The sequence below is a fragment of the Hippocampus zosterae genome, chromosome 6, assembly GCF_025434085.1.
Source record: "Hippocampus zosterae strain Florida chromosome 6, ASM2543408v3, whole genome shotgun sequence".
Classification (NCBI taxonomy): domain Eukaryota; kingdom Metazoa; phylum Chordata; class Actinopteri; order Syngnathiformes; family Syngnathidae; genus Hippocampus; species Hippocampus zosterae.
In genome coordinates, this window is record NC_067456.1 from 23,588,293 (window position 1) to 23,616,178 (window position 27,886).

General features: G+C 40.7%; 1 protein-coding gene across 3 annotated transcripts; it reads left to right on the top strand.

Moving 5' to 3' along the window:
- The first annotated feature begins 1,614 nt into the window (after positions 1 to 1,614).
- golga1 (golgin A1) lies at positions 1,615 to 27,881 on the top strand. Of its 3 annotated transcripts, none has more exons than XM_052068220.1 (24): positions 1,615 to 1,813; positions 2,729 to 3,012; positions 6,152 to 6,242; positions 9,334 to 9,444; positions 11,277 to 11,374; positions 12,015 to 12,047; positions 12,146 to 12,274; positions 13,996 to 14,165; positions 14,644 to 14,755; positions 14,846 to 14,929; positions 15,059 to 15,184; positions 15,284 to 15,379; positions 15,688 to 15,783; positions 16,110 to 16,205; positions 18,657 to 18,797; positions 19,728 to 19,802; positions 21,787 to 21,876; positions 21,977 to 22,079; positions 23,225 to 23,385; positions 23,805 to 23,963; positions 24,955 to 25,014; positions 26,034 to 26,258; positions 26,350 to 26,436; positions 26,695 to 27,881. In XM_052068220.1, the coding sequence occupies exons 2-24, from the start codon at positions 2,884 to 2,886 to the stop codon at positions 26,773 to 26,775; spliced, it is 2,553 nt and encodes an 850-aa protein (XP_051924180.1). In that variant the 5' UTR covers positions 1,615 to 1,813; positions 2,729 to 2,883; the 3' UTR covers positions 26,776 to 27,881. The 3 variants fall into 3 exon arrangements, with proteins under 3 accessions (XP_051924180.1, XP_051924181.1, XP_051924182.1); XM_052068221.1 differs by having other exon boundaries at positions 9,334 to 9,408; XM_052068222.1 differs by lacking the exon at positions 9,334 to 9,444.
- The last annotated feature ends 5 nt before the right edge of the window (positions 27,882 to 27,886 follow it).

A 27,886-nucleotide genomic window follows, 5' to 3' on the forward strand; every position in this document is an offset into this window, starting at 1 on the left:
GATGTGGGTGTGAGGTGGGATCCAGACGCACACCGCACGAAGATCGCTTTTTGAAATAAATTACCAGACGTCTTCGGGCATCACTTGCATAAGATTAAACACTTCCGTGTGGACACAAAACGCAACCATCCAGAGAATGAACAACTTTCAAAATAAATGGTAGCAAGACAAATGTTAATAGAATGTACGCTAATTTGCTGATCATACACTAAGTGTGACGTCTAAAACGGGTAGGGAACTCCGGTTCCTCGAGAGCGATATCCTACCTGTTTTCGATCTCTCCCAACTCAAACACATGCGAGTCAATCGATGAGCTGATCTTATGAATCAGGTGTGTTGAAGTACAGAGAGATCTAAAACAGACACGATATAGATCTCGAGGAACTGGAGTTCCCTCTTCCTGGTGTAAAAGAACCTCACGAACTCATACTCCCTTGGCGCGCATGCATTTGCGTCTAATTTAATTTGTTAACGGGCTCATTACTACCATAGTACATTTTATTGTTTTACTAAACTGATTGGGACTTTAGTGTGATGGATGAGGGTCGGAACTACTAACACCGGAGCTCACACGTCATTGAGACAATAGTATCCAGCTGTACTCTTTCACTTCACTGTACTACACTGAGTTGTATTATATCTTTAATACATTAATTACATTTTCGTATTCTGAATAGAAAAAAAGTTGATAATTATCGATGGGTATGGACTACTTGTATCATGAAACATTTTTTCAGCCACATTACACCTGCGCATTACGGAACGGCAGAGGCGAATGTAAATAACAAAGATGACTGACACCGAGATATATATATATATATATATATATATATATATATATATATATATATATGGTTATATATATGTTATATATATATATATGTGGTTCAGCACAGCCCATTACCCATTACCATTACCTGCAGTAAACATTCTTCATATTTTTTTTCCTGATTTCGCAAATCGGACTTCCCATGTAAACGGGCCTTTTTCTCGTGCACTTTTCCGAGTGGGAAGTTTTCGAATGCAACATGAATCCAAGTTTCAGAGCGTAGTTTCACATCGAAAAATGCAAATTGGATTCCGATTGGCACACAATTAGTAACCTCAGCCATCCTCTGCTGTGGATATATGGTACTACACTCATCACACTCATTCCTTAGGGGACACGTCTTTTAACCACAATTTGTTAACCCAATGGCCTCAACATTCAGATTTAACGTCACATTCCCGATTTTTAATGGCCCTGAACATGCTTGACGAGCTTCCGTGGCTCTACAACCCTCTCTTCACCCAGAATGGACGTCAAATGGCCGTTTCGACTACTTCTGTCTAACAATTCAGTTACCCCCCGACTGACTGAGGGTTGAGAATTTGTAATATTCGATGTTCAATAAAGTGTGGAAAGTAAGCGCGACGTCGCATAATTAAAACCAACAGGGAAATAGTTGAAAGAAAGAACGAAAGAGGCGATTGGATTCCGTGTCAGCGGAGTCATACGTTTAAGCCCCCCGACGATGAGCCACACCTCGAAATGCGCTCTGCATCCGGAATGGTGTGTTTACCACTCTCACCATTTGGAGGCGCATCTTGGATTTTTTTCCACGCCCTTCTCCAATGAACAGGAAGCACAGTCGTGATGTCATTGGTCATCTGTGTTGGGCGATTACGTGTAGCTCACCGACCCAGGTTGGCTAACTTGACAGACGAAAAAGCAACCACCTGGCGAGTATCTCAGTGACACTTTCCTTGGAGCAGACAAGGCGAACCCAGTAACCACGAGAAAACCTCACCAACTAAATTTGGAGTTGTTATGGTGAGAGAAAGTCCACTCTAAAGAGCAAACAAGCTAACAATTGCTAACCTTACTCGGTGGTTGTAATGTTAACTTTCATTGGTACGAATAGCGTATGGCCGCTTTTGCGCGAGGTGGCTAGCTTTTTGCCAAACAGTTTAACCCATATTCCACACACACATCTTGTTTGTTTATAAAGTATGACTTAACAAAATTCCGACAACGTAGCTAAAGCTGTCACACGACATTTACATACGCGATTAGAAATTGCGTTGGTGTCATGAGTGAAACAGACTCAACAAATTATATCGACCGATTCATAAAGTTGTTGCAGAAGCCCTTGTTACCGTTAATCTGAACTCTGATATTTTGTTCCGTTTATTGCACAGTGTGTAAAATATAATACGTGAGTCAGATCCACTTAAAATGTCATACTTAAAACACCAGCCGCATGGTTCAGAATTAACTTTTCCCAAAATACAATGTACCATCTTTTCAATGTATCACGTAATTGCTAAATAAACGATTCAGGGTGTCCCCCGCCGACTGCCCGGAGACAGCTGGGATAGGCTCCAGCACCCTCCGCGACCCTAGTGAGGATCAAGAGGTTCAGAAGATGAATGAATGAATGAATATTTAGTGGTAAGTGATTAGCTGGCAGCCAGTGCAGGGTGTACCCTGCCTACTGCCCAAAGACAGCTGAAATAGGCTACAGCACGCCCGCGAGCCTCGTGAGGATAAGATGTTCAGATGATGGATGGATATTTGCACTTTGCTGGTCATTCAAATTTGCTTCAGATATTGCAATCTGCTGTGTTGACCTCACTGTGATACTCTTTAAAAGTGGTACTGGGTATTTACAATATTTGTGTTTTGTATGAAGTGTTATCAGACTGGACTTGTGAAAGAAACATCTCTTTCTCTTTTCCTCCCCAGATGTGGCGGAATGGCAATATTAAGGTGTTCTTCATTTGAGGGGTACAGCAGAAGGACATGTGACTGCTCAGCAAAGAGGCAATGAATTCCCAGGACTGTGTGATGTTCCATACTCTCGAGGAGCTTCTGTGAAGGAAGTCACTGCTCATATAGACATGTTTGCCAAGCTGAAGAAAAAGATTGCAGAAGAGGCAGCCACAGCCCCACGGAGCGGCGTTCGATTACCCCGTACTATCAGCAAGGAATCCATCACCTCAATGGGGGCAGACTCAGGGGATGACTTTGTAAGTTCTGTTTAAGATTGTTGTCTTTTTCATGGTTCGTTGCCCTGGTACGTTGTCTTTAAAGGGGAAGTAAAGTGAAGGAAAATTTGGTCAATATGTTCCATCTACCCGGAGTAGTCCAAACATGCTATTCTGATTATATTGCATTTGTGGAATATGAATTAAGTGGCAAAATACACCAGTTTTTACACAACTTGGGAGGTGTGGAGCATTTTGTCACTTACTGTTGACTGAAAATGACCATGCAGTGCCTAAGGGCTAAGTTTTCCAATATCACATGACCAAACTTAGAAAACAGGTGAGCGGTGACAGTTGTTGCCTGAGCTCTTAGACACTGTGATGTGACTTTCACTTGACACCAAGTGGCAACTTGGCAATGCCCCTTGAGATGGATAAAAACAGATTTATTTTTAATCTTAATTCAGATTCCACAATTTTAACCAAAAATTTGAACCTGCTCAAAATAGCGTTGCGGCAAGTAAAAACTGCCAGTCTTTTAAGAACCTCAAAAGAAAACTCAAAATTTGCTACGTTTACAAGATTTCACCACTGTGTATGATACCAATCTTGATTCTCATGTACAGAAAAAAATGATGATTGCCAAGAGCTCCTTTAATTTTACAAAAGCGAGAATAAAATGCACAAAGCTGTACAGTTTGAGGCTGCAGTCACAGTTGCATAGAGTTGGTTGCAAGTGCCCATCGTTGGGTCAAACCATTTACAATACTGTAGCCCCTTGCAGATTTAGTTTGACAGAGCTTTGTAAACACTGGCTTTTTTGGCCCTTGAGATCTGGCCTGGCAACTAGCGGAATGGTTGTATCCCTCAACCTCGCTGAGTGAGTGAATCCATGGATGCCTTTGCAAATCAGGTCTGACATGTAGGACTGTACTGTAATTCAAACAACCTGCAGAGGGAAATAAAAAAGATCATCAATCTTAGCAGCCGCTGCTCACGCTGGCGAGCGAGAATCATTTTCAGATTGGAGTCATCTGGGGCGTACGTCAACCGTGCACAAAGTCCGTTAGCTAGATTGGCTGGTGTTGTGAGGCGTCGACACGAACAGGTGCTCGGCCATTCTATCGGATCTCCCCAGGTACGGGATGAGCACATAATAGGGATCCCAAGATCCGCAATGCGGGCCCAATATTACAGGTGTCAGAAGTATGCTGCCCTCTTGCCAAGACATTAAGACAATTTGACCAAAGCATAACTTTTTTTCATCAGTGGATGTGAACACTTTCACCAGGAAAAGGAAGTGCTGAAACACACCTGTGGCATAAAGGCTGCATTTTCACAGTCTGACCCTTGCGGTGATGTGGATAAATCATTTGTCGCCCTTGATCATCATTCCTGATTTAGTGCCAAGGTACTTTTCCCTTTTGTCGGGCATGTGGGAAGAAAACAGAGTACCCGGAGAAAACTCATGCGTGCATGCATGTGGAGAACATGCAAACTCCACACAGGAAGGAAGGACAGCCAGAATCAAACCCTGCAACTCTGCGCTGTGAGACGGACGCGTTAACCACGTCTGTCTCTCAATCACACTGACTATTTTCCAAAATAGTTCCGTTTTATTTAATTCCCTTTTTTTGGGGTACTTTATTTCCCACATCTTCAGGCTGCACAAGCACAAATTGACTCCTGTAGTAAGGATGACATTAACGCTCGTGAAATGGTAGCAAGTCAGACATTTAGTTGGGCGTGACCTTTCTCAGCAACAGTGATGATTTAAAGGGCTGGACTCTCGCATTCAGTGCTTGCCGTGCATCAGGAAATTGTTACCTGAGTCCTGAAATAGAACTTGAAGCTCTTGATTGCATCCTGTTAGTTGAAACACTGGTTTAAAAAAATAAATAAACAAAGAACTAATGCTACTCTATTTTCTGTACCCCTTTTTGTTTATATATTGTTTATATGTTAACTTGGCAAAATGCTGCTGTGAATGTGATGTTGTTCCAACTAAATACTATCATGACAATTCTCCATGTTAATGCAACTTGCCTTGAGTTTTCATCATTACAATTTTTCCCGGCAGTGAAAGCCATATTCATAAGTACAAAATTAACTGATCCTGCATAAATTATTTAGGGTTGTCCAATGACTGATGCCAAGTACAGTATACACAACACTATTTGTTTATTGAACTATGCAAGTGCCTTTGCCATTTTAATGCGTTATACAATACAATACATGCTGATTTATATAGCGCTTTCACAACAGCGGCAGCTGTAACAAAGTGCTTTACAAAACAGTTAACATAAAGTAAAATAATAAACACAACACATAACATAAAACACGGACAGTCGTGCAGTCCTAACCACTTTTCCGTAACACGCTTTGTTGTTTGAAGCAGTTTGAGATGAAAGAGGAGAGAATCAAAGTGTCCTTTAACCAGTGGATCAGAGACGTCATGCTCAAAATGTGCACACGTCGGCTACAAGCTAAATTTCAAAGTCAACAAGAAGCTGCAGCATCCATTGACGAAAAAAGAGATTGGTTCACTTCTCCTGTCCCATGGAAATCCATTTCAATTCCAAACGGCGACTCACGGTTCCAAATACGCATCGGCGATCTTCGCCAACGCTCCTCTCTCCTCATCCTCAACTTCAGCGGCCATCCATCCAGCCGCACCAACGCCAACTGTCCAACAGCGCTGACATAGCCACTGAACAAATCGTGGTTGTGAAAAATGCTGCCCATTACTGGCGCAAAAAACACAAGCGCCCCAGGTCTGTCCAGCACCGACAGTCAATGACGCCGACATTCCTCCCAATCAAAATCTGTGCTGGTACAGGCGTGCTGCCGAGAAGGCGCAACCACCAAGCACAGATACTGCTCCTTTGACGAATGCCGTGGCCAAAAAGCGCTGAAAACAGTCCATATCAGGTCCACACAATGAAACAACAAACAACATGTGACAAAACAAAAGACAAAAACAGCAAAAAAGAACAAAAAAGCAAGGCTCTTGAAGAGCACTTGCCGAAGGCTGCCTACTCGGGCGCCATCTTGGGAAAAAAAAAATAATAATATGAATATGAGTAAAAAAGTGGAAAAATAGGAATTGGAGTGGATTTTGAGTTGTTTAAAACTACTGCTCACTCTCAAATATAATACTGTGAGGTCTTCCTGTCCCCAGGCATCTGACGGGAGCAGCTCCAGGGATGACCTGCCTGCCCTGCTGCTCAGGAGGAATGATCAGATCCGCAAACTGGAGGCAAAGCTATCAGGTGGGACATTCACTCCATCGTTATATGAGGGGGCAGGTCTTGAAATAGAGGTTCAAGCAGAAGCTTGTAAATAGAACAGCACGCTAAATCATGGGAATACAACAAATTAGGCGTTTATTACAGTTTGGAAATTTGTGGTTTGTATTTCGGATCCAGCCGTCCTCTGTGCTATGGCATACTTCAGCTTCTTCTCACATTCCAAAAACATGCATGTTTTGTTCACCAAAGTCGCTGAACTGTCCATCAGTGTGAATGTGAACGTGAATACTCGTTTATATTTATGTGCAAGGAGATGTGAACAACCTCACGCCCAAAGTCACCTGAGCCACTTGTGGCTCTAATTTCACAAAAGCAGTATAGAACATGAATGGATGGATGGATTTTCTTGTGCAAAATCCTGCTTGGCCGGTGAATTCTTATCAAGAGATATGATTCATGGTGCGTAACTGTATTTGAATTAAGAACCTAATAATCTATGTCATAGTTATATATAGTGACCATTCTCGGTGGTGAAAACGTTTCAGAATATTGATGGTGATATGACTCGTGATCAGATTCTTGGTAATTATGTGTGTTAGTGTAAAATGTGGTTCTGCTTGACTATGATGTAGTTACTTATTTTTTGCAGGCATGTATTAATTTTTCATTGAAAACATTGAAACAAATTTTTAAAAAGATTTTTTTTAATGTGCACAGTAGCGGATCTCATTTGCAATAAATGGCTCACATTTGTGGCAGTATTTTGTTGTTGAGTATACCATAGATACAAAGATGACATCATGAGAAAATGTCCTGTAAAATGTGTACTTCTGCAAATGCAGTTAACTCATCTCCTCCTGCCACAGCACATTCTTCTTTTGTCCCGTTTATTCATTCATTATTTGTCTGAAAACCATTTGGCACCTTTTCATGGCCACCAGCAGATGCCAGACAAGTAGAAATTATTTTTTTAAAACAAAGGCCTGTATGTGTGCGCATGTGTCTGTGTGTGTCTCCAGCAGATGACATCAATAATATTTCTTGAATCTGAGGTCTCATCCCACCGCAAAGTTTTGGGAAAATCGGTTTTGTGGTATATGAAGTCACTTGTTTTTCCTCACTGTGCACAGTGCTTTCTTTTCTAACATTAATTGTAATTTGCATTTGAATTGTGTTTTTAGAGACTGGGGCAATGTAAAAAAAAAGATGTTTATCTCCTGCTGTTGCCAAAGTTTGACTGATGTTGAAAGCCTACCCCCATATGTGTTTTGAATATCAAAAAGCACATCTTCGGTCACGGATCATCATGTTAACTGAATTATTGAAAATCTTATTCTCCCTCCACAGGATTCATTTGAGCATTTAATAATTACTTACTGATGAACATGTTTTTCTGACCAAAGCAGAGCAACCAAAGAAAAAAAAAACAACACCGTATTTTCTGCACTACAGGGTGCACCAAAAAGTCTTCAATTTTCTTAAAAGCTCACCGAGCGCCTTAAAATCCGGTGCGTCCTTTATATGGGCATTACGGTAATGCAGTACATTGACGCCAAGATGGTTCCTTTCTGGAGACATGCTTCCAATGTTATAACTTGCTGTTGGTTCATTGTACTCTGTCGCTGCTTTATTAAATACGTTTTTGTTGCAGCTCTGAAAAAAAGAGCTTTTTTTTTAAATAGTCTCAACAAATACAGGTACGTCTTTGTCTACGTGCCTTCTTCTGTTCGATTCGAGAGGCGTTCAAGACTGCCTCCGAAAAACATAAACTAATGATTAATTCAATGAAACTACGAAAATTGAAAATAATACATCAAAACTGAATGCTAGCGAGGATATCACAAAATAAATTCTATAGCCACCCCTACAGAATTTATATTATGATTTCATCATTTGTGAGTACAGTACACAGCAAAGGAATAAATAACTACTACTGACCTCTGATCATGGTAGTCGTGGCGCTATGATGTTTTTCGGAGGGGGTCATGAACGCCTCTCGAGTTGAATGGAATAAGAGAAGGACCTGTATTTGTTGAAAAAAGGAGAGCTGTGGTTTTATATACTTTTTTTTAACACAGACTTTATTAATGGGTTTTGTCACAGTCTCAACAAATACAGGTACTGTATGTCTTTGTCTGTCTCCTCCCTTGTTCTGTTCCACTCGAGAGGCATTCAAAGCCGGCTCCGGAAAATGTAAATTAATTATTACTTCAATGAAACCACGAAGAAAATCAAGCGAGAAAATCACAAAATAAGTTCTGTAGGGGGGATATAGAATTTATTTTGTGATTTTCTCGCTTGATTTTCTGTTTTGATGCATTATTTTCAATATTCGTAGTTTCATTTAAGTATAGTAATAGTTCGTTTACATTTTTCAGAGGTGGTCACGAACGCCTCTCGAGTTGAATTGAAGGAGCGTAGCACCATCTAGTGGAGGCATTGTAGATTGCGTCTATTAATGTGAAGTGTCCATTTTACAAAATAGCCATTCATTGAAGGTGCACCTCATAATCCAGTGCGTCTTTTAGTGCGGAAAATTCGGTACTAACATGAATGGAAAGCATGGAATGGGAATAAAGAAATGGCATAAATAACATTCATGAGGTTGTCGACATCTGCAAGTCTAACTGATGAACAAAATCAAATCAGACGGGAAACCAGGTTGAACGCTTGCAAGAATTCATGTGTCAGTCATTCTTACAAACGTAATCAATTTGAAACCCATATAACGGACAAGACACAAAAAAATTAAATGTTGCCTCTGTCCCTGCTGACAAGTGCCACATGGGTTGCTGCAATTTTTCTTTTCTTCTTTTGTAATAACTGTCATGATTATGTTAATAATTTGTGTACGCGCACCGACCAGAGCATTTAGATTTGGAGAAATGTTAGTTTTTTGTTTTTGTTTTTTTGAGAATGATTTCCTCACAGAATGAAATCATTGATAGGTTGATTTTTCATTATGTGTCAATCACATTTCCCTTTTGTTTTCTTCTTTTGTTCTTTTGTCCTCTCTATCATGCTGTTCCGGGTCCCTCGTGTGTGTTGTGTGTGTCTGTGCGCGTGTGCCATTGATAATACATTTCATCTCCCTGCGTCCCAACAACACTAGACTACGCTGAGCAGCTGCGAATAATGCAGAAGACCAAGGAGAAGCTTGAAATTGCATTAGAAAACCATCAGGATTGTACGTACCTCTCCTCTCGCTCCCCTCCTCCTGCCAGTGAGCTACTTTTGTCTTATCTGTCTATCAGCTGTATTAACCAACATACTGCTCCACCCCTTTTCCCCAAAATGAGTTCTTACATTTCATGTGCTACTATCAGATGCTTTGTAAATGTTTTCTATCGTTATGTTGAAAGATCTTGAAACGTCCTTCTTAATTATCCGGGGGCAAAATGGCTGTGGTCAAGCGGTGCTTTGCATGCTTTGATTTACTGAGTGTTTTTTTTTTTTTTAATACAGGTATTTTAAGATTTAAATGTGAGCTGAGTGCTTCATTGATTTCCGATCATGAGCCAGTATGTAAGCATGCAGTGCTTTCTTTTCTTCTGCCACTTCCTTAAAAGAGACAAGTTAAAAAGTTTTGCTTTGAATAAAAGTGCTTTGTTCTTGTTAAAAATTCGGACAGCCTGCTTTTATGTCAGTCGAGACGTACCTGACACCACAAATATATTTCTCGAAGCAAGGCGTCCGCTCATAATATAACAAGGATGATGTAATTTTAAAAAAAAATTTTTATTAGGGATCTGGATCCAAAGTACATAAGATTATCTTTATTATTATTGTAGTATAGAATGAAATTTGAATACAGCTTCAAAATGCAAAAAGAAGAAATGGGAGTGAAACCAAAAAAAAAAAAAGCACAAAGCAATTTTTTGCCCGCAAAGAGCGGAAATGGGCTGTTCTTCAGCTGATCAAAAGTTAAGTTCACAACCTGTAAAAGCCAAAATCTGTATGGATTCACTGTCAGGTAATTTGTGTATGTTTTTTTTTTGCTGTCAGGTATTCACACTGTCACAACACCTTGATGGCAAAGGCAACAAAATTGTTCTCTTTTTGAACATGCCTGGATCATTGATAGGCATCAGAAAGTCCTTGCGTAACAGGTTATTGTTGCTGAGGATTGATTGAGAAAGACGGTTAAAACTTCTTGAAAGATCCTGAGGGTCATGAAACCAAAAAAAAATCAAGTGGTAGACCCCAAAAATGTCACCGGTGCCAAGCTCTAGAATCCAATTGGCCGTCAGTTAAGACTCGCTTTACTGTAATCCATTACCCAAATTCAAAGGGAAGTCAAGTCAAACATTTTCTTTGCAGTAAAAAGTTTTATGCAGCCTAACATAATTTCTCTGATGCCACATTATGATTATTATTGTGTTTGTGGAATATAAATTCAGCAGCGAAATCCACCTGCTTGCTGTCAATTGAAAATGACATCACAGTTGCTCAGGTAGCAACCAATCACGGCTCAGCTTGGAAATGTGACATGCTACTGACTGGAGATCGCAAAGTTGTATTCTCAGACAGTTCACATTGCTGTAATCGTTGGTTAGTCCATAATCATTAGTGTGTGAAAGAAACTAATTTTAAGCAGTTTCGGCATTATTGGGATTGATCTACTATCAGTATTGTCTTCTGAAAAAACAAAATAATTTCCCCAAAGTTTCAGTGGCACCACAGCTTTTCTCATGCTGCTTTCACCCCACCAAATGATCTGACTTAATTCTATCCAACACATAATGCACCGGTACCTGCTTGTTTTTGGTGACTGTCACGAGTGTCCAAATCCTTACACGTTATGATTGTACAACACATTGCCATGCTACCTTCAGCAATAAAATGGGTCAGGATCTAGTGTGGCAAAAGCATGTATGGTCATTTGTCAGCCTTTGCTTTGGATCGTGTCTAATACTTTCACTTTTCAAAAATAGTAACAATTTTTGCTTTTTGGCAATTGCCGTTTTATATTTACTTCCTGCTTGCAAACAACTTAGTTTTTTTCTTCTTTAAGTTGTACTCTTTGTTTTACTTTGTTTCACCTTTTCTGCCTAGCTTCCATAAAAAAGCTTCAAGAGCAGAATGAGTTTCACCAGGCGAACAAAGCCAAAATGGCAGAGGGGATGACTCTGGCACTGGACAAGAAGGACCAGGTAAATGTTAATTAGACATACAGTATATATACTAAACATGCACCGAGATGGAAAAGTATTGACAAACTGTGTGTGTGTGTGTGTGTGTGTGTGTGTGTGTGTGTGTGTATGTATGTGTATGTATAAAATCTCCCCCCACACACACATACGTTTAGGCTGCCCTGCTTAGCACTACTGTGGCCAGGATCCACTATTATTGAAGTAGAGAAGGTGGATGGATAAAGGAAGTCATAATTTTACAATTTCGTCTTTTTTTTTTTTTTTGGTTCCATAAATACAAATGCTTATTTTCCACAGTCTTGTCGTTACGAAAGTGAGGTTGACAGATTAAAGGTCACATCATTCATGAACTTCCTGACACTCAGGAATGCAAGTCCATGGTCACAGTTAATACGATACCGTCTTTCTAAATTGACTGGCAGTAGTAACGCCTGAGGGAGGCCAGTGAAATTGAACCTAGCATTCCAAAATCTCATAGTTTAAGGTTTTAGCTGGGGGAAATTAATATCTTTGTGATGTATTAAAATTGCCTTGCTGAGCCAAAACACTGACGTGGGATAGATACACATTTAAAAAAAAAACATGAAATCAGGACGGGTGTGGATACTTTTTCACTGTACTGTCTATACTTTACCCACAGGAATGGATGAAGAAGTTGACTGTTGTGGAAAATGTAAGCACTGTTTTGTGATCATTATCTATCATTGTATTTCATTATTTTACTTCACTTCATCATTTCCAAGATTTGAAAACCTGCATGTGTACGTTTAGGAGAAGACCGCCTTATCAGCAAGACTTGATGAAATGATGGAGCAAAGTTTGACACTCTTCCAGAAGAGGGAGGATATGGATGAACTGGATGGCTTCCAGCAACAGGAACTTGCAAAAGTCAAACACATGGTATGTTGTGAGGACTCCACACTACCTTTCGTACTGGTATCAAAACCTGGATGGCACCAAATTGGCACCAACGAAAAGAAGACAGAGGTGATATTGTTTGGTCCCAGTGGCCCTTGTACATTCCATCCTGTAGACTTGGGCCCCCTGTCTCCTTATCTTAAGTCGACGGTCTCAAACTTGGGCCTTAAACTGGACAGTGATTTCAAATTCGATCGGCAAATTGGTGCCGTTGTTAAATCCAGCTTCTTTCACCTTAGACAGCTGGCCAAAATAAAAAAGCTCTCCTCTCACATGAACACTTTGAGACAGTAATTCATGCCTTTTTCACATCCCGGCTCGATTACTGCAATGCCCTTTACTTTTGAGTCAGCCAGTCCTCCATTAAGCACCTTCAGCTGGACCAGAATGCCGCTACTCGCTTCTTGACTGGTACTCCTAAGAGGGAGCACATAACTCCTACTCTGGCATCCCTTCACTGGCTCCCCATTCATTTTAGAGTTATTTTCAAGATCCTCCTCTTTGTTTTCAAATCTCTGAATAATCTCGCGCCACTTTACCTCTCTGAGCTCATCCGCCCCTACACACCTACCCGGCGCCTCAGGTCTGTGGACCAGACATTATTAGAAGTACCAAGAACTAAACTGAGGCTCAGAGGGGATCGAGCCTTTTCTGTTGTGGTCCCTCTCTCTGGAATGACCTCCCAATGAACATTCGGCAAGCCTCCTCGCTGCCCATCTTCAAAGCCCTCCTCAAAACTCACTTGTATTCTTAGGCATTCGACTCAGCATGACTTAGATTTTTCTTGGTTTTACTGTTTGGTGCTTTCTACTGCCTTTATTACCGATTTGTCTTACTGTTTATTGTGCATGTTAAATTGCTCCATGTACAGCACTTTGTATGCAGCGATGGCTGTTTGAAAGTGCTCTATAAATACTGCTGACTTGACTTGGTATCATTGAAAAAGTTGGTCGCACCTGCATAAATTTGGTCGCACGCTTTTTTCCAGTGGTACAGTATGACCATATTTCCTGATGTTCTGTCGTCTCAATTGGCATACTGTAGATGTTAGATACAAAGATACACTTTGTAAGATACAAATTTTTAAAAATATTTTTCTGGAACAAGAGCTGCCTTCAAAAGTAGCAGCTAAAAAAATAGGTCAATTGTTTTTTATAACTTTAAAAGGATACATTGAAAAAATTGTTGTTCTTTTATGTGACCGTGATTTTGTTCACTGCAATCGGCTGGCAAACAGTTCGGGGTGTCCCCCGCCTACTTCTCGAAGACAGCTGGGATAGGCTCCAGCATTCCCTGCGACCCTTGTGAGGATAAGCGTATCGGAAAATGAATGGATAAATGATTTTGTTCAACGTAGAGGGTCCAGCTCTTATAGTGAGGCCTTCTAACCCTCTTCCCCTTGCGAAAATCAAAGCTTAACAGCCCTGCCTAGCGTCATTATTAATCAAGTATGACCCCATCAACACTGCTTGGCTTAGGCCCTCCAAAGAAGCATTTCCCAACCAGGGAGGGAATACAGTATATGAAAGAAGTATCTTTCTATAACTTGGCAATAGGGCCTTTTAGGTTATGATGACAATTAAAAAAATATATATTTGTTGAATTTCTTTTCTGTTCTATTTTTGTAATTATAAGCACCGACTTTATGGGTAATGCCTTAAACATAATATTGCAAATTTTTGATTTCCTTATTTGTCTACCAGTTGCTGAGAAAGGAAGAACAACTTGGCCAGCGTGAGCGGGACCTCCAGCAGCAGGAGGCTAAACTTCATTCAGCAAAGCAAAGGCTTTCCGAAACTATGGGGAAACTTCAGGCTGTCCAAAAGCAACACGAGGAGAGCTCCAGGATCTCAGCTGAGCTGGAAATAGAACGGTAAATAAACAATTTTTTATTTTAACAAGTACTTTGTCACATAAGGAGCGGAATTTGGACCCAGAAGCAAACATAACACTAAAGTTGTCAAGTAAAAGTCTTTATCCATGAAAATACAAAGTAGTAGTAATAGTTCCTTAAAGCTTGACAAACAACGTGTCACTGAGTACATAGCAACTACACAACAATTGATACATCAAGGAACAGTCAGTCAGTCAAAACACACTTGAAACAAAAATTATACACCACAGCGATAACGTACTAATTATCCATCCATCTATTAGAGCCGCTTTTGCTCATAAGGGTCACTGGCGTTCTGGAACCTATCCCCAGCAGGCGGTGACATCCTGATTGCCAGCCTATCGCAGGGCACATAGAGACAAACAACCATTTACACTCACTGTCACACCCAGGGATGATTCAGATTGTTTTTTTTGTTACACTCTGAGTATGTCGTGAAAAAAATGGATGTGTGCAGAGAGCAACTGCTGCTGCTCAGAGAAGAGGCAGATAAGAAAATTGGTGATTTGGACGGACAAAACCAAAAGCTGCAGTTGATAATCCAACAGGTCTCAGCAGACTTGCAGAAGGTCAGTCTGATTGCCTGAAGTATTTGAGGTTTTCACTCTTATTTATTGTGGAATAGCCCACGACAACACAACAATGTGGTTTTCTTTCAGTCACAGAGTATGGTGTCCTTTTCAGAGCGCTCCCTCCAGGATCTTCAGACTCAACATAATGCTCTGAAGTTGAAACAACAAAAGGTCAAAGAACAAATTTGCTTGTCAAAACATCTTCAGCTCATGACTGAAGTCATTGACATATCATTTAGCTCATGATGCAACCGCGTTTACTGTATTGTATGCTTGAAGATGATTTCTTGAATTCATTAGGCTGCTGTTACAGAGGAGGACAAGGAGCGCATGTTGGGAGACCTTCAGAAGAAAGTGAAGTCCTTAGAGAGGCAATTGCAAGGAAATCTAAGCCAGGACGACCATCTACTTGAGCTTCTCCAGGAGGTGAATTAAAGAAGCCAACTTAATTTCCCTCGGAGCATTAATAAATCAATTCATCTGTCTCAAGAATCGCATTGATCATTTGTCATTTTACTTATGCAGAGGTCCAATCTTGAACAAAGACTGCAGGAAACCAGAACAGAACTACTGGAGTTTCGGACCAAGCATGCTGATACAGTTAACTCCTTGGAGGCGCAGGTGCTCATGAAACTTATGATCCATGTTTTTTTGTGTGTGTGTGGGGTGGGGTGGGGGTGGGGTGGGGCGGGTATTGAACCCACACTTTCTGCATGAAAGGCAGCAGTATGTACCGCAAAATCTTTATCTACACTTCAACTAATGAATAATGAAAGGGAACAATTTTTTTTTGCGTTTCACCATAAAATAGTCAGAACTCTGCTCTGGCATAGGAGGTGGATAATCCAATTGTGGCTTTGCAATCGTCAAGGTTGCCCATCCCTATTCGAGCACATTGCGGCTCAATGTTTTTGTCTGTTTGATCTCAGGTATCCAAAATGACGTCCTGTATTACAGAGCTGCAGACCCTTCTCCGACATAAAGATGAATCCTCAAGGTCCTATCGAGAGAGAACAGACACACAAGTGAGCAAAGACATGCACAAAAAAAAAATACCCAATACACTTTAGGCTTTTCATTTTAGTTGAATTGTGAGCCATCAACATACAGCATCCATCTGTAATTGCTGTTTAATCATACATATACTGTATTTCTTCTGAAAAGTTTTTCAGTGATAAAATCCAGGTGAAATCTGAGATTTCAACTGCAAAAGCCCATCATGAGTCATCATCTTATTTACTTAAAAATCAAGTCAATAACACTTCCAGCTCTGCCACAACTACACGAAATATACAGTACATTCGATTAAATGTAGCGTTTGAGAGTATTATTGTGCTGCTTTCTTTTTCAGATAGCAACTTTGGAGCAGCAAGTCCAAGGATATTGCGATCAACTTAAGAGTACACAGCAGCTGATTGAAGTGAAAGAACAGCAGACAGAAAAAATGGTTAGTTCCCATTCTAAAAAGTCAAGAATGTCATTCTGAGTTTAGTTTTGTGAACCTGTGAAATAACGTGTGTGTGTGTGTGCGTGTGTGTGTGTGTGTGCGTGTGTGTGTGTGTGTGTGTGTGTGTGTGTGTGTGTGTGTGTGTGCATCTGCTTGTGTAAATGACAAAGAGAGTTCTACTTGTAAAATAAGAATTTGAGAAGAAGGCAAGTAGTCTTGTTTCTTTGGTTTACTTTTTGATCATATCTGTGACGCAGGACTAATCCATGAGATTTTCATCTCTTCAGTTTTAGTCATTTTACAAAAACAGTTTACAAACCCAATTCCAATGACATTGAGATGTGTTAAGCATAACTAAAAATAAAATCGTGGAACATAGCTGATTAAGCCTCTAAATTCTTTGCAAGTGTATGTTGAGTAACATTCTCCTGAAACTGTTTGACTATTTTCTTCTCCAATTGTTTACATAGACATGACAGCACATAACCAAAGTCAGCAAGCAAACAGTGAAGGAGGTTTGGTCAGGAACAGAGCAAAACGTGTCCGCCTTTGTCCAGAGACAAGCAGAAAAAAATAATACACACAAATACAAAATATCTTGTCTTTGGAGTGTATTCAATTACCGTATTTTCACGACTATTCGACGCACCGTACTAATGGCCGCAGTCTCATTAATGGGTGACATTTCTGTATTTTACACATACACAGGACGCACCGTACTAATGGCCGCAGTTTTACAGTGGTAAAACATACGCCAGCTTAAACATACGGCATGCATGCGCGCACTCTAACACGTTAGCTTGAAGCATACAGTAGCATGCCAAGACATAAAGATAAGCTAAAAACACGTTTTTAAAAAGGCAACGAAAGCAGAACTGAGTTCGGGTGTATTTTATTTAGCCATCGTACAATGTTCTCACGTTTTTCGATCAATCATCACCCAGAAATCCGTCAAAGTCCTCATCCTCTGGATCAGAAGCAGAGGACTGCACATCTCAGTTGTCATTGAATGCATCACATGCTAGTGTGAGTTGCTACGCATTGCCGAGCGGAAAGGAGTAGCAACAGCAAAGTCAACATTTCTCTCGTGTGAAGCTTTCCCACATTTGAAAGTAAAGAACAGAGCGAAACATGGTGGCAGCGCGTGTGTGTGTGTGTAGAAAGAATTGAACAATTGTGCAAGTACCGTAATCCATCAAAAACGCTGCGTTCCCTCTCGTTGTTGCGTATTGTGGCTTAACTCGCCAAGCGCTGCCTCTCACTCTTTCATCATCTCTTGCATCAATCTCTTTTCATCAATGGATGCTACAGCTATGTGTTTGCTTTCAAAACTTAGCTTGTAGCAGACGTGTGCACATTTTCAGCATGACGTCTCTGATCCACTGGAGAAAGGACACTTTGATCCTCTCCTCTTTCATCTAGAACTGCTTCAGACAACAAAGTGTATGCAGAAAATTGGTGAAGATTGAACGACTGTCTGTGTCCTATGTGTTGTCTTGTGTTATTTTTGTTATTTTTGACTTCAAAATGGCGCCGCGAGAGTGGCTGCCTTTCCAGCAGCTCCTTTATTTTGTTGTTCTACTTCTTACTTTCATAACTTTGCTGCTGTGAATTGGGAATTTCTCCATTGTGAGACTAATAAAGGTTTTTCTTTCTTTCTTTTCTTTGTAAAGTTGTGTTTGCCACCGATCATCCATTGTTCCCATGCCGTTCGCAACTTTACTTTGAACGCCCGGTTGATGCCAATGTCCAGCGGTTGGGGTTCTTTAGTCAAGCCTCCGGGAATAACGGCAAGCTCAGAGTTCATTTGCTTGACTTGTTTTTTTTTTTCACCGCTGCTGTGAGATGGGCACGCATGCCAAAAGCATAACCGGTGGCTTTAAGTTTGAACTGAGCTTCGTAGGGGTGTCTTTTTGTGAAATTTATTTTCAGGGGTTCTTAGAAACCAAAACCGGAATTGTTTTGCAACAATGCACATTGCCACACTCTGTACAAGTGTTGGTACTGGCTTGAGGCGTCCCTTTAGCGTCCACTTACACGCCCACCCTTCACCATTGGCGGACTAGCTTGCCTGTCCTCTCTCTCCCTCTCTCTCTCCCTCTCCATATATGTATTTATACACGCCCACCCTTCCCTGATTGGCCGACTTCTTTCCCGCATGCCTGGCCACAGTCACTTCCGCCTTTTCTCTATATAAACAGCGTGTCGGCTGTCAGTCAGATTTTGGAACTGAGCGCATATAAAGGACACTCCGCACCATGAGGCGTCCTGTCCATTTTGGAGAAAATTTAAGACTTTTAATGGCGCCTTATAGTCGTGAAGATACGGTAAATATAGGTTGAACATGATTTGCCAATTTTTGTCTTCTGTTTTTATTTATGTTTAACACTGCGTCCCAACTTCATTGGAATAGGCTTTTGTATAAATCAAGTGATGCATTTTGTGTTTCAGCAAGGAGAGTGGAGTGCTGAGAAGGCCTTTTTGGATCAGCAGTTGTCTTTGTTACAGCAGCAGAGTCTAGAGAAGAAATGCAGACTAGAGGAGACTATCACGGCTTTACAAACAGATAAACGTACAATGCAAGACATGATGGTAGGCTCTTGAAAATTCTCAAAAGTGTTGGGGTGTCAATATGCTCTTTCCACATAATCTCTTGCATTGCTGAAATACAGCTGTCTTTTTCGGTTTGGAAAATGTAAACCCAAAAGAGACACTTTAATGAAGTTATCCCCAACCTTATTTCTGTCACGACATCAGTTTATACAAGTACCGGTACATGGTTTTCACAGACCAGTAACCATTCACTGAATGGAGTTGGGGGGTAGAGGTGGGAGTGGGGTGAGTGTGTGGGGGTTTGGGGGGGTCAACGTCTGTTCTTGTTGATTTTACCACCATTTTCTTTGCATTTTTTTTAATTTCCAGTTTTGTAGTGTATGTACTTAAAAGGAAAACAAACTCATTTCATTATATTCCATTTTAGTTCTTGAGATACATTTTCTTTTTAATCCAATAATTACCAATGACTTCATCATTAAAATAGCTGAATATTTGTATTTTCTGTTCAAATACGTGGACAAGAAGTAAAGAGAGGCATTTAATGTACATCCTCCACTGACAACACAGAAATGAATTGCCGAATCAGGCAGTAGTAGAGGCATGCACTCACACAAGAGATGTTGCTGTTTGTCTGTCTGCTTATCTTAAAAATATCTGTCTTGCATCAATGGCTGGGTATATAGTATGGTCTTTTTTATTGCGGAAGATTTAATCCGCATTAAAATCGCAGTTTTAATGCGGATTGGGATTAGTCATTTTTTGACCAGCTCCAATAGTATCTGATTGAATTGGGACGAGCGGTATTTATGAGATTATACAACCTTCTTGTGATCCATCTGCCTTGCAAGATTTTGTTCTGATGCCGGGGATAAACTGATGTTCTTATGGCTGTCATTTCTTTATGTATCATATGGAAACCATGACAAGCAATAATCGAAATCCTTTCCATTCCTTTTCTTGCTCTAGGCTGACCTCGAGAGGCAACGACATCAGGCAAATGTCACACTGAAGCAACAAATGGAAGAGTTGGATCAATACAAGGTCAAAGCTTACTACTGCTTGCAACTCCTATTTCTAGTGATAGATTCTGTACTCAAACCCCCTCTGCCTACTTGCTCGGATTCTTCACCCGAGATGTGCAACAGATTCCTTCAGTTTTTCATTGATAAGGTCTCTACAGCTAGGACTCCGGTCTCAAATACCGCATCTGACCCCTCTGTCCATGTTCCATCTTCAGCTGTACTTAATTCTTTTGATACTGTGTCCTTGGCGCTTTTGGAGGATGTAGTTCGCCAGACAAAGCCATCTGGCTCCCCTTGCGACTCTCTTCCCCCACGCTTCTTTCAGGAGGTTCTCCCGACTGTTGGTGCATCGGTCTTGGATATCATCAACAACAGCCTTTCTTCTGGTGTAGTTCCCCAACAGTTTAAACATGCTGTGGTCCAACCCTTCATCAAGAAACCTGGTCTTGATCCAGATGTGCTGTAAAGTTACAGGCCCATTTCAAAACTGCCTTTCATTTCCAAAATTCTGGAAAAAGTGGTGCACATGCAGTTGAAACTTTTCTTGGATGAACATAACATCTTGGAGGTCTTCCAGTCAGGTTTCAAGACGATGCACAGCACGGAGTCAGCCCTGTTACGCGTTTCTAATGACATCCTCCTGGCAAATGACTCTGGAGACCACGTGTGTCTGGTCTAATTGGACTTAACTGCAGCATTTGATACAGTGGATCACAGTATTCTGCTGATTCGTTTGCAGCACTTTGTGGGCATTGGCGGCAGTGCTCTTGAGTGGTTTAGGTCCTATCTAGCTGACAGGACCTTTTGTGTCAGCCTTGGCTGCTCTGAGTCACGCACTGCTCCCCTGTCATGTGGTGTTCCACAGGGCTCAATTCTGGGGCCTCTGCTATTCTCGCTGTATCTTCTCCCATTGGGTTCCATCTTAAGGAAACATGGTATTCCCTTCCACTGCTATGCAGATGACTGCCAGATCTATGTCCCACTGAGCAAGAAAGACGCCTTCTCATTAAGGCCACTCCTATCCTGTCTGGAAGAAATCAAAACCTGGATGGCACAAAATTTCTTGAAATTCAACGAAAAGAAGACAGAGGTGATATTGTTTGGTCCCAGTGGCCCTTGTACATTCCATCCTGTAGACTTGGGCCCCCTGTCTCCTTATTTGAAATCAACAGTGTCAAACTTGGGCCTTAAACTGGACAGTGATTTAAAAACTCGATCGGCAAATTGGTGCCGTTGTTAAATCCAGCTTCTTTCACCTTAGACAGCTGGCCAAAATAAAACCTTTCCTCTCACATGAACACTTTGAGACAGTAATCCATGCCTATGTCACATCCCGGCTCGATTACTGTAATGCCCTGTACTTTGGAGTCAGCCAGTCCTCCATTAAGCGCCTTCAGCTGGTCCAGAATGCCGCTGCTCGCCTCTTGACTGGTACTCGTAAGAGGGAGCATATAACTCCTACTCTGGCATCCCTTCATTGGCTCCCCATTCATTTTAGAGTTATTTTCAAGATCCTCCTCTTTGTTTTCAAATCTCTAAATAATCTCGCGCCACCTTACCTCTCTGAGCTCATCCGCCCCTACACACCTGCCCGGCGCCTCAGGTCTGTGGACCAGTCTTTGTTAGAAGTACCAAGAACTAAACTGAGGCTCAGAGGGGATCGAGCCTTTTCTGTTGCTGGTCCCTCTCTCTGGAATGATCTCCCACTGAACATTCGGCAAGCCTCCTCGCTGCCCATCTTTAAAGCCCTCCTCAAACCCACTTGTATTCTTTGGCGTTCGACTCAGCATGATTTTACTGCTTGGTGCTTTCTACCGCCTTTATTACCATTTCGTCTTACTGTTTATTGTGTATGTTAAATCGCTCCATGTACAGCACTTTGTATGCAGCGATGGCTGTTTGAAAGTGCTCTATAAATACTGTTGACTTGACTTGACTTGATACATTATTAAAAATGAACTCTCATTGAATATAAAAAAAAAAACTTTCCCACTCCGTTGCAGGTGGAATTGGACGACAGGCAAAAGGTTAGCACAGAAATTGCCAAAGCTCTAGAAGAAAGTAGGCGACAGAGAGAGGAACTACAAACACAGGTCTGTGTACATCATGCATCATTTTCCCCTGATCCGATTCACGTGTGTACTGTGTGTGTGTTATATGAAATGTTGACTGTTATTATATGCTTGACTTCAGGTTGAAGTGTCGACCACATCGCTTGAGAGATCGCAACAGGAATTGTCAACTGTCAGTGAGAAGTTAACGTCAAGAGAAAAAGACATCCAAAGGCTATGCGAAGGTACAGACACACTTTCAGTCCATTCAAGGAAGACCATCACTGTGCCATGTTGAATTACTTCAGGTTCAGGCAGGCAATTGTCAATGGACCTTAATTAGTAGGCATTCATGATCATTATTGACCCAATAATTATCATGCCGATAAAAGGATTAATTATGTCACATAAAATAGATCTGATAACCTTGAAAAAAAATGCAGATTGAAAAAACTAAATCCAAGATTGAAAATGAAATTATTCTATTGGTGCACTCCTTTCTCCTGAATTGGCCTTTCTAAACTCTCCTCCTCTGAGCTCACTCACCGTCACTCGTCGTACACATGGCATGGGTCATGTGGGACTTCTGGGTGTTCAAAACAAATGCTCCTTTGGACTGAATATGCCCTGCTGTAAATGTGCATTGAATTCGCATTAAACAAACATGGCATTGATCGTGTGGGATTTCTTCCCTGTTTAAGAGGAAGATATTTCATGCACTTGGATGCACAGTAATAGGTTGGTGTTTTATCGATACTCCTTTGTATGCACACGCCATTTGACATTCATTGACAATTACATTTTATTATGCACTGAACTCTGGCTAAAGTTTACATTTGATAAGCCATTCAAAACAAAGTCATTTCTTAAAAAGACATAAATGGGGCATTCTAAAAACCTCTGTTTTGGATATTTGTTATAATAGTGATGTTCTATTTTTAGTAGGATAAATCTTTGAATGTTTCTTTTCTCCAGGTGTGCATAAATTATAGTTAGCTCTAAATTTGAAAGATTAGTACGTTATCAGTTATCAGTTATGGCACCGTTTTCGGCTTGAAAAAATATATTATGCATCACTTTTGATGAGTTAATCGCTGATCCAGTTTGAACTCTTTTTGCTCATTCAAAGTGGAGCACCTTCCTATGCTCTCTCAGATGATGATGATGATGATGATAGTGATCTGACATTAAGTGAACACTGCAGCTTTTAAAGTCATTATCATCCCAGTAAACGCTAGCATGCTGTTGTTCTGCCCATTTCTTGTTTTTTACTGAATGTACTTCCAATGGCTGGTTACCCCAATTGATTTTTTTTCAGCTTACAATCATCACCTGTGCTACGATACATTTTGTCTCTCATGGAAATAAACTGTTTAAAAACATGTTACAGAAGTGCAGAGTCAGCAGGCATCACTGGTCCAGCTGCGGGATGAATTTGAGCACCTGCGGGTACAGCGGGAGCAGATTGAGCAAGACAAAGACTCCCAGCTGGCTCACCTGAGAGAAGAGCTTCTCAGCCAGACCCGACAGCAAGACACATGTCAGGCTCGGGTTAGTACCTATCCATTAAGTTCATTGTATTTAAATCACACTCGCGCATACTTTAAAACTGCCTGAGACCCGCAACTCCCAACAAATAAAAATGAGATACTTAGGTGCTTACAACCAAAGGGCATCCGGGAAACACTCTGTGTGTGTGTGTGTGTGTGTGTGTGTGTGTGTGTGTGTGTGTGTGTGTGTGTGTGTGTGTATGTGTGTGTGTGTGTGTGTGTGTGTGTGTGTGTGTGTGTGTGTGTGTGTGTGTGTGTGTGTGTGTGTGTGTGTGTGTGTGTGTGTGTGTGTGTGTGTGTGTGTGTGTGTGTGTGTGTGTGTGTGTGTGTGTGTGTGTGTGTGTGTGTGTGTGTGTGTGTGTGTGTGTGCGTGTGCGCGTGCGTGTGCGCGTGTGTGTGTGTGAGCGCGTGCGTTTACAGATCGCATATTTAGAAGTGGAGGTGGAGACCCTGACAGAGCAGCTTCACAGTCCTGCAGTGTGCGATGGGAACCACAATGGCAGCGTGACAGTGGATGATCTAGATCACATTCAGAAGGCGAACAAAGAACTCGAGCAGCAGCTCAGTGACAAGAACAAGGTAAGATATTTTTCTTCTCCGTGTGTCATCGCTGCTTGTAATTAAAGTTTCAAAAGGGGCCACATGCTCAAGGCTGGGCGATAATTCAATATCAGCGTATTATATCATGATAGACACGTGATCAATATCAATTGAAATTGCGACCAATATAGTCCCGATTTACTAAAAAATGGGAATCAAGCCCCAACCTGTCATTCTGCCCGCTGTTGGCAGAGGCTGCGTCATGATGTTAGATTTCAGCAAAGAAATGCATTCGTACGCTGAATGAAAGTGTGTCTTAAACTTAACTTTGTTCAACTTTCACACTGTTTATACCAACCCGATCAAACACCTTCGGATTGATACATGAGGTTGAAGTAAAGGACTTCCCCGATCCGACCCTCTCAGTGTTGCACTTCACAGCCAAGTGAAAAATGTCCTGTCACATAATGAGCCAGCTAAAAACAAAAAATAGTCATAAATGTGATGGTCATGCACTCTTAAAATATTATTCGTTCGTTAAGCTTAACATGTCTGAACAGCGAATGAAGGGTAATGGAACTGCATGAGCATTATTGGTTCGAGGGCAACATTTTACACAAACATTTATGGTGCACTGCTGGAGGAGCATGAATATTAACGTTGCACATCCATTTCAATGTCATCATTTTTATTTTTGTCTTTAATCGGCGTAGTTGTTGTTCTTTAAAGAGGTTAAAACAGATCAATCATTATCGATAGACTGATACACAAGACATGTTCAATATGAAAGGGTGGTTTCCACTTTTTTAAAAATCTTAGACAATTTTTTAAAATGAAAACTTATTCAAAAGGGTAACATTTAATTGGCCCTGTAGATCGTTATGCTCAGCAGCTCTTATTACAGTTGTTGACTTGTTCATCTCTCGTCAAGTGTGCCCAAATGAAAAGGTATGATGAATATAACATGCCGATATATATACAGTATATAATTTCAACCAACATGTTAAGAAAACTTGTGGTTGTCTTTCAGACTATCAAACAACTGCAGCAGCGAATGGCAGAACTAAAAAGAACGTTGCAAAAAGAACTGGTAAGATCAAGTAGACAGTCTTTATGCTTTTTTTTTTAATGACACTTTTTCAAGTGTCCAGTGCTTGACTATAAGCTAAATTTACTTTTGAAAATTCACTTCAGCTTATAAACCTTTTGTTTGAAATCGTCTGATTTCATATAATAAGTTTGGAAAGGTTGGCTGACGGATTTATCATTTTTTCGCCCAGATACATTCTGTTCTTTTACAGTAATTTCTCGAGAATAACACGCTTGAATATTATATGGCCCGCTCAATATTGCCCTTCAAATGCAAATTTCCTTTCCATTCTGTGCGTTCCTCCAATATGCTGGTATCTATACTCAAAAATTGAAATATCATCTGCATAGTAATTTGATCGATTGGGAATTTTTTTTTGTGTTCAGTTTTTTTTTTTATGTCGGGAAAAGATTTCCTCCTCTGTTATCAGTTTTGGATGTCAAGACAATCCCACAGTTATGAATAGGAAGACACAAAACCCTTTTTAGCTGCGTGCCTTTGACGACACTAAGGTAGGAGGGTCAAAGTCTTCAGCATTTGTAAAACTACTTTCCCCCCAAATGTCATATATTGAGTACCGGTACGCACTTTGGCATTGACCCCCCCCCCCCCAAAAAAAAAGTAAACCATGCGAAAATCCAGAACTTCGAACTAGCATTTTTTTACTATCAGCATAGTAGCCCCTAATTTGACATTTTAGGAACATTTAAAGGTGCAACACTCTAAAATGACTTGAAAAGTCAATATTCATATTTCCCTCCATTGTCACTGTATTGCTGATAATTATTGGGGGAAACCACATTATTGTGCAAGTTATCACACAGCATGAACCCTAAATCTAAATTATACGTATAAATATTAAGAATGGAAGTATGTTTAGACTCGTAGTGCAAATACTACCAGTACATTTTGCACTTTATGCATGGTGTGGGTGGCAACATCAGTATTTGCAATTGAATTGAATTTGTCTTTGCTTGAATTTGATGCAGTTTTTTGTATGACTTCTTTGAACACAATAGAAGCTGAAACCTGAGCCAGAAGAGGAAGCTAAGGAAAAGATATCAGAAAGCGTAGTAATCAAACAAGAAATGGTTTGTGCAGAACTGCCACAAGCGTCTAGCCCAAGCCTTTCCACTGCAAACACCACAGTGACTAACACCTCTGACCTTAACGACTCAAGAGAAATCAACTTTGAATACTTGAAGCATGTTGTTCTCAAATTCATGTCATCCAGAGAGGCTGAGGTAAGTCAGCTGTCTTAATTCTAAATAGTTTGTCCAATATACACTGAGAATACAAATTTTGATACTATGCATGTATCTCTCTTGTTGTTAGGCATTTCAACTAATACGAGCTGTGTCTGTGTTGCTGAACTTTACTCGTGAGGAAGAGGACATGTTAAAGCAAACCCTGGAATATAAAGTCAGTGTTAAATAAAACAAATTTGTCAACATTTTGATCATTAGGAAACAAATGTAATGCAGTCATTTTTTCAATTTCTTCTTCAAAGTGAGAGACAACAACAACTACGTTATCATTTGTCATATTGTCAACTGATCCTTTTTTTCACTGGCTAAGCCTAGTACAAAAGTCAATGTTAGATAGACTTGCTGTGGTTTTGTATTCATTTAGCTTTCTTTAACTTAAATTTGATTCATTACTTATACATTTGCTTTCCAGATGTCCTGGTTTGGTTCCAAGCCCTCTCCAAAGGGAATTATCCGACCTTCAGTCTCAGGCTCTTCGACCCCCTGGAGCTGATGGACTCCTAGGAAGGTACTCAGCGAGTACCCAGCAGGACCACCATCATGAGGAAATCGGTCCCCCTTGTCGCTCCAAACATTTAGTTGGAAGCTCGCTCCAAACATTTGAAGCAGTGTCCTGCTGAGATGCAGTTCCCTGGTTCTGTGGGACAAAAGACTGTTGTTGTGATTGTTTTTAATGTTTTGAGGAAAAAGGGCTGCATGTGGGGTTTTTTGTGTGTGTCTTGTAATCGGCTGTTGATTTTTAAAATGACACTACAAAGGTGGAAGCCAGTGTCACAGTGAGACACATTTACACTGGAAGTGGAGTTGTCCTATTTGTTTTCACTCACACCGGTTGGATCTACAAGCTGTGAAGGGAACTGCCGCAGTTTTTCCTGAAATGCAGCTGATGAAATCTCATTATTCCTGATTTATCTTTTTAGCTCTTTTAAAAAAATCAAAATGAAACGACCCTAATTTTGTGAACAATGAAGAAGCAAGAGATTCCACCCTAAGATGTCAAAAGTCCAAAGTTATCCAACATTCCACCAATTGAATTGTTTGCTTCAATTATAAGACGATTAAAGGACATACTCTTTACAGTAAATGAACATACTTATTCTATCTTCATATATTAGACAAACTGACCCAGCGATCCCATTCTTTATATTAGCACATAACACATAAGTGATAAACATACAACCTTTCTGTTGCTTGGCATTATCTGTGTGTGTGTGCGTGGTTGTGTGCGTGTGCGCATCCATCTCCTTTAGAGAAATCCCAAGGCGTTCTCAGGCCAGCCAGGAAAGTCTCTCAAAGTGTGACCTGGGTCGTCCAGGAGGAATCCTCGCCGCATTCCTGAGCCACCTAATCTGGCTCCAATCAACACGGAGGTGCAGTCGTTTTTACTCTGAGCCCCTACCTGATGACTAAACTTTCAGTGAGAGTCTGGACATCCTAAGAAGAAACTCATTTCAGTCATTTGTATGTGGGATCTTGTTCTTTTTTTTTCTTTTATTAACAACCAACAATTTTGTCCATGTGTACACAGGGATGACATATTTATAATACTCTATACCAATTGTCTTCTGAATTGTCACTAAAGACACATTTTCAAGTTCACATTT